Source organism: Xiphophorus couchianus, chromosome 2, assembly GCF_001444195.1.
Source record: "Xiphophorus couchianus chromosome 2, X_couchianus-1.0, whole genome shotgun sequence".
NCBI lineage: Eukaryota > Metazoa > Chordata > Actinopteri > Cyprinodontiformes > Poeciliidae > Xiphophorus > Xiphophorus couchianus.
The window spans coordinates 18569851-18582378 of NC_040229.1; the positions used below are offsets into that span (position 1 = coordinate 18569851).

A 12528-nucleotide genomic window follows, 5' to 3' on the forward strand; every position below is an offset into this window, starting at 1 on the left:
AATCGACTACATGCAATTGTTTCGCAGAAAGTTTATTTTCATGATCTTCAACATCTCCAGTAAAAACGATACAATACAAAACACACCAGGAATGTAGTGATTCGGCAAAAAATTGAAACCAAAAGTGACAATTTCAACTGGTGCAAAACAGTACATTTCTATGCAGGATTTAGGAAAACAAAGCATGATTTGTATTGATAAAACAAACAGAGTAGATCAGTAACCAACAACCACATAGGTCAAGAACTATAGGCCCCTTTTGAGAACCAGCATCGGTATCCAGAGTAGCTTTTTCATGTGCTTCAGCATCAGTCTATTAAAAGAAATGTAGGTAAGTGAAAACGATTGTAGTCACACCGAAATGCTTTGGACATTTACGTGAGAATGGAGTGTTTTTCCGCTGGCTAGCTCTTATATCATCTATATGTAGTCATCTATGCATTGCCAGTGCGGTATTTAATCAGATCACAATAATTACCTGATAATATTTAGCTTAAACGGATTACCTGTGATCCATGCTCAAACTGTATAGACAAAGGAAGTATGAGCTAAAATAAAACAGTTTTATTTTAGCATCTGTGTGCTGATCTGTAAACAGTGAGTCCTCAATGATTGCATATTTTTGGTATAATGCACATCCTGAAGATGAAAGGATTAAGAAACTTTGAGTGCATTAAAGTGTCTATTAAAGGTTATTTGTGTCCACGTGTGTTTATATGTTGAAATTGTAGAACCTGCTTTAATAAATGTCCTATTGCTTTTCACCATATTTTTGCTCAGATGAGATGTCCTTTTAATAACTCACTGCGGGCAAAAATTAAGATTTCTTCACTTTTCACTTCCAAGAGGCACATTCACACTCTGTAGGAGTGTTTTTCAGGGCTCAGTTCCTTTGCCCTTTTCCTTTTCTATCCTGTCTTCTCTGTTCCGAATGATGCCATACTCCACTGCTTTATTTAGACAGTTCTGAGCAACCTTGGAAACAGGACCTACTGCGCCTTCTCCTCCCTTTGCAAGGACAGTGAGTATCTCCAAAGCTTCACTCTCCATAAGAGTCTCAGCCAGACCTTTCTCCGCCTGCATCATATTCTGAACTATGACCACGCCGCGGTGACGCAGGTCAGATATTTCACTGAGCAGCAGAGCCTGGAAAATCTCCAGCCAATGGGTTGTCTAGGAAAGACGAAGCACAGGAGTCAAGCAGAGAATAAGTGCAGCATTTAAGAATACATAGGTAAAGGTTTTCTTACAGTTCCAGGGATTCGAGGGCAGAGCTCTGGCTGTTCGGCAGTCAGCATGGCCAGAGTGCCTGCAGCAGCCTTTCGGAGCCTTTCATCCTCTTCTCCGCAGTAAAGCACGAGGAGCTTCAGGCGATCGTTCCCTGTGGCTACGAAGAGCTTCTGCACCTGAGGACAAACGGCATGATTTTATTTTTCAGCCTTTCTTAAGATTTAGTTTTACGGTGCCTTGTGAAAGTATACCCCCAAAACAACGTTACTTTTTTATATATGTACATAAACTGGAAAATTAAAAAATATTTCTCGAGATGTAATTTTAAATACAATAACACAAAGAAGTGCATAAAAAAGCTTAAGCCAGGGTTAGGTTATAAGACAGTACCCCAGGCTCTCTATTTGCAGTTTGGCAAGATATGCAGGGGAAAAATGGGAATAACCAGCACTCCAAAAATGTGGGCAAAACCTTAATGCTCACATTAAAACCTTTGTCTATTGTGCTGATTATTCCCATCTTTTGCAGTTCTTCAGAACCGGACACTTATTTACTCCTCCCCCCGCCCCCCCCCATTTTATACACTGGAATTGTAAACACTACTTTTCTGCTCAAGCTATGCAGGAAAAATAGCCAAAACTTCACAATAACACACTACTTTGTGATTTTCCTTCATAAAATATCCCAATAAAATATATTGACGTTGGTGGTTGTTAGGTGACAACATGTGAAAAAGTGTAAGGGATATGAACACTTTTGGGGGTTACTTTTAAAGGTGGTGTTAAAGATATATGTTACCTCTGTACTCAAAACTAAATTACACATGCACTCAGTGGCAGCAGCTCGGACCAGCTCATTCTCTTCAAACATGTAGCCTTCAATCTTTGGCAAGGCTTTTTCTTTGATGATCTTTTGCCTGTGGAAAGAATATAAAAATGAAAGATTCTAAAAAATATCTGTCAAGGCAAGCATGGCAACGTACAAGATAACTTAAAGGAGAGCAAAAGAGTTTAAGAATCAGCCTGTCACTTAATGAACAAAACAATAAACAATTGTGTCTGGTTTGCATAATCCAACTTTTCACAGAAGTTTGCTATTTAAAAGGACATTATAGCTTCTACTTAAAAATGGGCATAGACTACAATGGAATTATGTATAGAAATAGATAAAGTAATCCTAACTTTAAAAAAAGAGACCAAAGAAATTTGAACTGGAACCACATAAACTCATATTGATTTCAGTAATTCCAACGCCCTTTGTATATTTATTTCTAGGGAAACACTTCCTCCTAGTGGCCAACCTGAGTCTTTCACTGATGCCGGCCAGGTTGGTGAGAGCCATCAGAGATTCGAAGTTTTGCAGCAACGTGCACTCCAGCTGTAAGAGGTTCACGAACGGTCGCACCACCTCATAGATCTGCCAAAACATGGGGAAAATTTGAGGCACATTCAGTGTTTGCATTATTATAAACAAATCTACTTTTGCATTTCTTTTTTACCCGCTCTCCTGGAAAGGCAATCTCTGGGTTAGATGTGATGGCTATTTTTGCCAGGGCTTGTGCAGCTTTGACCTTTCCTACATCTGTGTTGTCAGTTGCAAGGGGGATCAAAGCCTTTTGAAAGGGATGATCAATAATTAATCCTTCTAGCACAGAGATTGGATTAAAGTATAGGTTAAAGCAGGTATACAGTACATTGGCTCGCAAAAGTATTTCAACGGGATTTTATGTGAAGGATCAAATGAAAGTAGCACAAGGACATAACATAGAAGGAAATGACAATTGAAAAGTGGTCTATGTACAGTATGTTTAATTATAGATTATTAAGAAAATAAAATGCATGAAAAACCTCCGATTTTTCTTTGTTTACATTTTGAAAATATATATTTTTTTCACAAACATTACTTTGTGTTAATCTCTCATGTAAAATCCCAATTAAAACACATTGATATTCCTGTGATGAAACGTGACACTTATAAATTGATACATTGATACAATTTACACAATTATACATTGTATTATTGTGTTTTACCTTTCCTCCACCTTGTGCCACCACTGTACCTCTGTCCTCCTGTCGATCAACTAAAGCCAGGAAAACCCTGCAAGGACAAAGGGTGTAAAGAAACCTACAGAAAAACTGTCTAAAGAAGAATGCTTGCTTTTTTTGTTGATACCTGGCAATAAATTCCCTGCAAGCTTCTGTGAGGGCAGGACTCTCCTGTTTGACCATACACACCAACGCTGACACAACACCAGCTTCCAGAAGTTTGCCTAGCCTTTTTTCCACAAAGGATGGTGCATCCTAACAGCAAAAGAGATTCACATTCAAAATGATCACACTTAGTGATGATACATTAGAAAATATAAAGCAGTTTGGCATTACAACTAATCAGACTCTAAAAAGAAGCAAGTGTGACACACCTTGGGATGCTCCTCAGGCACATGCTGCTTTGCATACTTGGCCAGCTCCACCAGCTGAGGGTCTGGTTTCTCCACATCGTAGCTGTTGGTGCAATTTACTAATGTGGAGCCCACAGCAAAGAGTACCGTCTTATCTTCCGACTGCATGACACCAAAAAGAAGCACACAAGAATGTGATTTAGTGGTGTACGTAGATGTCTCCATGACTCCTTAAATATCTAAAAAGGTTTGTGTTTCATTTGTATGCGGAAAATTAAAAGATCAGTACAACCTTTGCCAGATCAAACATGGCTAAGAGAGCATTTTTGTCTTCCACTAGGTCTTCCTTCACATCAGCGTCAAAAGTGAGGTAGGCAAGACCTTCCACAGACCAACGGCGAGACGTTGGGGGAAGAGACTCATTACACAACCACCTAAGAGGAACAGAAATGGTACTTCTCTTTAATTTTGCAATCCAAAATCCACTGTTATATGTTGCTAGGATAAAAACATAATCAGGAGCACGAACTTCCTGCACTGTTTGGCGAGCTTGAGCGTGGATCCCTCTGCAAATTGCTTCATGCTGAAATCTGTACCTCCTGCTGATCCAAGCTTACACAAGCCCTGCATAATAACCCACACAAGACAGTAAGTTTTCCTTTCACTAGATAATGTTTTTCCCTCTATCAGTTTGTGAGACTTACCACAAGAGCTCTCACACGTATCCTGTCATTCTCACTCTTTTTGTAGAGGTCCTTCAAGAGCGCCACGCCGTTGGATGTGATGAACGAGGCTCTCTTGGCCTTGCCTGCAGCGTGGATGAGAGCCTCCACGGCAACCTGTTGGTGACTCACATCTTCTGAAGCACAGAGAGAGATAACGGCGTCCATCATTCCAGACATTTCCAGAGTGATGTTGCCCACATCGCTCGGTCCTTGAAGGAGCACGGAAACTGTCTGAATGGCACGCAGTTTGCCATCTAGGCCAGACCGTCTGAAGTGTTCCCTATGAAGCAAAAAATTCTGTGAATTATTTTTCTTTTTCTAGGGAATTTAATGATTAATTTCAGGAGAAGCTTTAGAAAGATTTGACTTACTGAACGTATTCTTCGCAAAGTTTATTGAAGTTTTCTCTCTCTTTGTCGCTCTTGAGGTCATCATAGAGTTTGCTAAGCAACACAGAGCAGCTCATGTGAGTGTTTTCTGTAAGAGGAGGCCCCTCTGACAGCTCAGCAACAGTCCCAGCCACTTGCAGGATTTTCTTCAGTCCTACAAAAGAACAGAGTGTTCTTTGTCTCAGACAAAACTTCTGGTAAATATTCTAAATATATCTGCCCCCTTTAAATTATTACACACTTTTATGTCTGTGATCAAAACAAATATTATTAGAGAAAGATAAACTGAGTGACTTAAAAAAAAATGTTTTCCAATTATGGTTTCATTTATCAAGTGACAAAGCAACCTGGTCCTATGTGAACAATCATAAATTAGTTGGGATTGACCACATTTTTCAGAAAGCAAAGTTAAATTTTGCTGGTTATACACAGGTCTGATTACTGCCAGACCCACAGAAACAAGAAATCACCTAACTAGAATCTGTCTGAAATTATGAAGAAGGCTAAAAGTTTCAAAAAGTGACAAAAGAGCACAAAGACTTCTCTCACAATATTCTGTGGAGTGACAAAAGAGGAACTTTTTGGAGGGTATGCATCCTGTTACACCTGGAGGAAACCATAGTTATACTTAACAAAACATTTTGGAACCAACATACCAATCAGACATAGTGCTGCAGTCTGGAACCACTTTGCTATTGAGCTGAATGCACCAGACCAACAAGTCTAACTGAGATGCTGTACTCCACAGTGACCTAAAAGACTTATTGCCAACTATCTCAAACTGTTGATTGTAGCTGTTACAGCAAGGATGGGACAATCCGTTATTAGATTTAAGGGGAAGAAAACATTTCACATAGGGTCAGGATGGTTTTGACAGACTTTTCTCTTAATACATGAAACCATCATTTGAAAACGACATTTTATATTTAGTCAGATCATCAAACAAATTATAGTATCAGAGAAAGATAACCTGAACTATTTAAGCATGCCATATAAGCTAAAACTGAAGACCTCCACTTAGAGGCAAATACTTCTTCACATCACTGTTTTATCTTCTCAATATAATGCAATGCAACAAGAACATGAAGAAAATACTTCTTATGCATCCATAAAAGCATTGATATGGGCTGTTAACTTGCAGGTGTGTTTCCTACCCTGGTCTATCACCCATAACGAGAGGGAGTTGTCAGGGTTCTTCAAGGACTTGCGGGGTACTTGCTTGACCAGGAGGTTGATGGCACTGTCTCTGCCTGGCCCAGACACATTTTGGGCTGGAATCATTTCCAAAAGGTGGCGTAGCATCGAACGCAGTTCCTTCGACGGTTCTGTGCCAAATTCATAAAGAAAATTACCCCAATGGTATAACTTAACGGAGTGTTGCCAAGTCCAGGTACTCACCAGGAAGTATGGCTTCATCTTTGCCTCTAATCTCTCTTTTCATGCCCTCTGTCAGGGCCTCAAACATCACCTGCAGCAGGTGGCATGCAGCCAGAGACACAGTGGAGGCTGCTGACCCCATTACTGAACACAGCTGTTCCATTCCCAACTCATTCACGATAGCCATGGTCTGAGAATAAAACAGCGAATGTCAGCATGTTACCACATATTTTATCATCTGAAGAACAAATGCCAGAGATTGTCTCCTTTCATCTTAGTCCAATGGAGAAACTTTAACAGAAGTTTGTTTGTAATTTAAGAAATTAGCTAAATGTTCTACTTTCAGGTCTCTCTTAAAAAAATGGTTCTGAGAAGATTTCTAATTCATGTTAAATTCAGAATCAATACTAGTATTAAATACTAAATTAAATTAATACTAGATTATGACCAATTATTGAAGGAAAAAAGATTTATGCAGATAGTTTATTTATGTGGAAATAAATAAAACCTCTAAACCTATTAAATGGTAGCGGCAATTTTATTGCCAACAACTGCCATAAATGTTTGAGGCAACTGGCAATCAGTATTTTACTTCACTGTAAAGGATTTTTTTCTTCCAAAGTTTGGGGGATCATCAAGATTTTTGTTTTGAAAATTTGAGACAGGCCTTTGTGATCTATTTGTCCAGCTGTGCTTTTTAACCTTTACATGGATTTTACTTTAAGTTACCAGCAAAGTGAATACTTTTGAACAGACATATGAGGAGTTAATCTTTTGGTAAACTCTCATTCACATTCAATGAATGGAAAGAATTAGCAGGAAGAGTTAACATTTTTGACTTTTGAATTAAATAATACTTGCTCTTGATTGGTGTCCTGTGCACAATCCTACTAAGGTCCTGAGACCAGAAAGGACAACATCTTCCTGCTTTGATGACAGCAGTTTCTGGATCAGCTTAACTCCATCATTGCGGAAGATCTGCTCGGCTCCTCCCTCATCTCGGGACAATACCACTAAATTCTGAGCTGCCTGAAAAAAAAAAAAAAACTTTTTGGTGAATCACATTTTTTACAGATAAATAATGAAAATTCGAATAGATTGACAAGTAAGCAAGAGAGGTTTACTCTAACTATACAAGCCATCTGTACCTTCTGTCGATCGGAGTCTTTAGCAGAGGAATCTAAGAGGACGGAGAACATCTGCTGCACACGAGCATCTGTGGAGTTTAGCTGTGCTGACTAAAGATTGAAGGGAGAAGATTTGAATTAGCTTCAGTTTCACCAGGATCCAGATTTATGACTTAATCAGCCTCACGTCACCTTCAGCTGGATCTGTGCTCCCAGCTGTCTGAGCAGATCCTGGAAAGCTCGGTTTTTGGGCTCCAGCTGGGCACATCTCTGAGTATCCAGGAAAGCTTGGTCGAGCCGACCGAGCTTCTGGTACGCCTGAGCTCGCCGAAACCTGGCTTTCACATCGCCGGGGTCTGTGTCAAGAGCTGAAAAGGGAAGATAGTAGTAAAATTGACAATTGTTATTCACATGAAATTCTGAACTAAAATAAGAATTCAAATGGTAAATGGACTGAACTTATATAGCGCTTTTCCAGTCATTTTTGACCACTCAAAGCGCTTTACACTAGAGTCACATTCACCCAGTCGCACTCACAATCGGTAGGCAATTTGGGGTTAAGTGCCTTGCCCAGAGGCACATCGACATGTGGCAGGAGGAAGCTGGAATCGAACCTACAACCTTCCGATCGCAAGACGACTACTCTACCAAAGAGCCACAGTCGCCCACAGTCAAAGAACACAGTCAAACATCCCATTAAAAACCCATAACCCTGTACTTGATGCCTTTGATGCATTGGGTGAGGAAAATAATAGAGATAATATCTAAAGCTTGTTCATTGGGCTTTGTTGTCTTCTATCCAGATGTCCCACATAGTAAGTCAAATATTTGATAAAGTAATTGCAGCTTGTCGACTTTGAAACGTTTCTGCAGTCATTTTTAGTTGCTTCCATATGCAGCTTAACTGAGCTTCTATAAGTTAGTGTAAAATAATAAATGTAATCTCTATGTCTGGCAATAATTAGATTCACTGATACATTTGTTTTTAAAGGCTGTATGATAGTAAGAAAACATACAATTGAGAGATTATTGTTGATATCAATTGCTAGAGTAATTAACTTACTTTGATGTCCCCCTTACCCACTCACTCTACATGAACATCTCTGTAGCTGAGATCTAAAACAGGTTCAGCTATTAACACAGCAGTGAGAAACAGTTCAACAGAACCAATAATTTATTGGCATGCAGAGCAGGAATAGCATAGCAGAGCATAACACTTGAAATATGATTGCCTTCCAAATACAGTGGATCCTTAGAATACAGATTGAATTCATTAGAGCAGGCAGTTGCCTAGATAATGTGGATGTAGAAAGAAGTTTCCACAGCTAAAATAATTGTTTCTACATTGTGTCATCTTCAAAGCTCACATAACAACCAGCATCTGTCATATTGAGCATAATATATGCATCATTCCTTTAGAATCATTTTTGCCAAAGGCATTGCATTGTGAAACATTAATAAAACTATAAATAATATAGACAGTGCCGTTTCTATGGGACCACTTTATGTTTGAAAAGTTTAACAGGGAGGTTTTGAGAAGGAAAGTCTTACTTCCTTGTACCTCCAATGAGGGCATCATTGCCGCTGTTGGCTTTTTTGCTACTAGAAGGCAAAGTGAAAACAGTAAGTCAAAGTCAGGCATAGGGACGGGCAGCTTGTGTACTTAACAAAGACATCCTACACATTCCTCTGAGGAGGAAAATGTGTGTTCAGGACAATCCTGAGTCATTTCACTCAAAAAAACAAAAACAAAACAAACTCATATTAAAACGGATAGTAGTATTTGACAAATTAGAGGTTTAATTAAATTAAATTAAACCTGCAGTGATGATCAGATTATATTATTCAGCTCTAGTGAAGTGAAGTTGAAACAAAACAAACAAAAAGCATTCAATAGGGAAATAAAAAAATTATTCCAGGTTTGAAAATGTATATTTAATTTAAGTTCTTAAGGTATTAAACTACTCTGCCTTACTCTAATCTACACTATCTTAGTTGTTTATTTTAGACAAAAACCTCTATGTTTTGCTCCCATTTTCTCATATTTATTGGAGGTTATAAGTTGTTTACACCAAGAACAAGAAGGTCTATGTTCAAATCCTGACTCTCTGTCCATTCCACATGCGCCTAATTTCTTTCACAGAACTTCTTCTCAAGCAGTCCAAAGGTATGCATGTCAGGTCAATTGGTGGAGTATGCAAATGTGTACATGGTCTCCATGTGTTGCGCTGTGAAGTACTTGCAACCTGTCCAAGATTTACCCGACCTCTCTCCTAACTAACCCATTGCAATGATAATTAAGGAACTAATGGATGGTCTTTCACAATTCAATGTACTTGGATACCTTTATATGCTTAAAATTTTCCTTGCTTTTTATTCACTTTCATAGTTATCGTTTGTTTTGTGCATTGAAAACATATCCATTGTTTCTCCTATGTAGTACCTTCTTAATAAGTACTGAACAGTGCAACCTGGCTTGTGGTTACCTTCAATACTGGTCATTAATGAATTTTAGCAGGTTGAATGAATGCTTTGTAAACAAGCTGAAAACCTAAAATGTCTGCAAAAAGCAGACATTTAAAGCAGCATGTGATCGAATAAAATACAATAGAATAATAGAAATAGTCGGACCTTTGGAGGCATCAGCCTCTGCGTTGCTGTACTCCTCCAGTTTAAGGTAGCAGGCAGATCTGTTGCGGTATAATACAGCGCTGTCTGGCTGGCTATCAGTCAGCTCCAGCGCTTTGGTGTAGCAGCAGAGAGCTCCCTGCATGTCTCCCGCCTTGAAGAGGGTGTTCCCCTCCTCCTTAAGGGCTGCGGGGTCCTGGATTCAACAGCAAAGGTGAGCAACGGACTCCCAGAAAGCTTTCCAAAATATGCTGAATGAAATATAAATCAGCCGAACGGCTCACTGCAGCTTCCTTACCTTCTGCCTTTCACGTTCACTCATCTTTGATTGATTATACACAGCACGAAGTGACTTTATATGTTGAATTTGTATTCAAATATCGCTCATATTATCACGCACGGTGAAAACTCCTAACATCTCCCAGTACTTCCTGGTGTACGTAGCACGTTCGTGACGTTTACGCACAAACCACTCCCCTCCCCTACTACGCCGCTTTACCATAAAAGGAAGAAGGCTGCCAAATCATTCCTGTCTGCATCTCTACTTTATTTGGTTATGTTAACTTTATGGTATTCTTCAGTGCACACAGACAAAGACAGCTACATCAAGCCGCATTTACGTTTTAACCTAATTGAAACAACAATTCATAACAAGGTATAAGTACAAATTTAATTCTAGTAATTTAGGTGTCATAACAAACAAATCCTTGCTTAGTTAAATGTTTTACAGTATAGCAGCTTTGTCAATCAAATATTATTTCTAAAGACACAAACATTTCATTGTGACAAGGGAAGAGTATATAAATGTCAAATTAGGATAAGATAAATTATGTTTGTTTAAGAAAATAAAAAAAAACAATCTAATGTATTTTATCGATTCATTACACACTTCTGATTTGACAGTTGTCCAGCAGTACATTGGCACGCTTCACAAGGAAGATAAGTCACAATATGCCATTGCTGGAAAAGCTGGCAGTTCCCAAAGTGCAATTGGAAAGTTGATTAGAAGGAAAAACTGCAGCAGAAAAAAAAATTCACAGATAACAGGGAAAACCACAGGCTTGAGATGCGTTGAAGGAAGGCCCATTCAAGGATTGAAGCATTTTTGTACCTGGCTTGTTTCTGGAGTCAGTACTTCAAGAGTCACGACACACAGATGTGTCCAACCTTTCAGATAAAGGAAACTTTGCATTTGTTTTGGACCTCAAAGGTCTAGGATCTTGGAGGACAGCAAAGAGGCATTGGAATCCAAGATGCTTGATCCAGTGTTGAGATTTTTCAACCAGTTATGATTTAGGGAGCCATGTTATTGACTGTGTTGGTTGACAAGTGGCTTGAAGTGGTTTTGGGGCATTATATACCTTCTGGGCTCATCTATTTGGAGCCCAGAAGCTATATAATGCCCCATTATATACCTCCATCAGGTGGATAGACAGATTTGGTGACAAGCTATGGAGCTGCTAATATTATTACCCTGCAGTACTTGGCAACTGCCCATAATGCCACAATTAAGATACTTACAGCATTGACCAGAGTATCATATTGGGTGTTGTCAGGAGGAAAATAAGAGACACCAGGCCTAACAATACAAATACGCTGAAGGCCACTGTTACAGGAATCTAGGTTTTCTTAGAAATTCAGCAGTTATACAGGCTGATTGCTACATTGATGTAGAACATAATGCAAAGGAATTACTAACTACTGAGTGCATATACTTAAAATATGGACATACTTTTTAATAGGTTGATATATCTGGAAAAACATTTTTTTATTGGTCTTATGTTCTAATCTAATCTTGGGTTTTCATTAGTTGTAAGCCATCATCATCAAAAATGTATTTGTCACACTCATGACAGTAACTGTATATTACCCCCTTTGATGGTAAAAAGCTTCCCAGGACAACAGCGTGGTTATTGCAAAAAAAAAAATAATAGTCTCTCTGCTCCAGTAGGGACATAAATGCATCACAGAATGCATTAAACATATCATCAGATCTCATTTACCTTCATAGCACTATTAAGTGATATAATAGTGTTTTATATAGCATTTACTAGTTTGAGCTTTGCAAGGCTACCAGGAATGGTCCTGTTTGGTATTTCTCATAGTCCCCCAGGACCTCAGTCAGACTCTATGTTGTTGTCCTCTTTTGTCTTGGAGACCAGGTAGTTCCCTGCAGGCGTTACGCTCAGTTACACCTGTTTAGATTCTAACATTACCGTGGCACCTTTGTTAATTGGGCAGCCTAGACAGTCAGTTCATGTTTCCTAGGCTGAACTGTAAGAGGTTGAACATTGCAGATCTGCAGGAGCTCTCGGCTCCTTAGCGACGCCATCAGGGATACAAGAAGATGATTTTTATATATTTTTTAAAACTTAATCTAAAGCAGCTTTGTAAACATTTGTTTCTTATCAAACATTTGTTTTGCAAGAGATTATGCTGTCATCACTGGTGTGTTCTCTGGGGCCAAACATAATAACACTGTGATACAGCTTCATCACTACACTTTGAATGTTTTGCACATCGTATTAAAAATAATCAGTCCCTTGTGACTGGACTAAAACCAAAAAAAACACAATTTGCTCATGTTTCCCATTCAATCTTCTGACTAATTATTGAAGTGTAATGTTATCTCCTGTTTCTAGAAATGAACCAAC

The 12528-nt window shown here is 38.8% G+C and overlaps 1 protein-coding gene across 1 annotated transcript; it reads right to left on the minus strand.

Annotated features, from left to right (window-relative positions):
• Positions 1 to 16: 16 nt before the first annotated feature.
• Positions 17 to 10318, minus strand: unc45a (unc-45 myosin chaperone A). Its single transcript, XM_028037676.1, has 19 exons — positions 10173 to 10318; positions 9878 to 10070; positions 7439 to 7614; positions 7268 to 7357; positions 6981 to 7148; positions 6141 to 6309; positions 5897 to 6067; positions 4725 to 4896; positions 4333 to 4633; positions 4158 to 4252; positions 3921 to 4062; positions 3650 to 3790; positions 3403 to 3530; positions 3261 to 3327; positions 2729 to 2842; positions 2531 to 2646; positions 2029 to 2146; positions 1251 to 1406; positions 17 to 1173 (listed from the first exon to the last, which is right to left on the minus strand). The coding sequence occupies exons 1-19, from the start codon at positions 10194 to 10196 to the stop codon at positions 877 to 879; spliced, it is 2838 nt and encodes a 945-aa protein (XP_027893477.1). The 5' UTR covers positions 10197 to 10318; the 3' UTR covers positions 17 to 876.
• Between the last annotated feature and the right edge of the window lie 2210 nt (positions 10319 to 12528).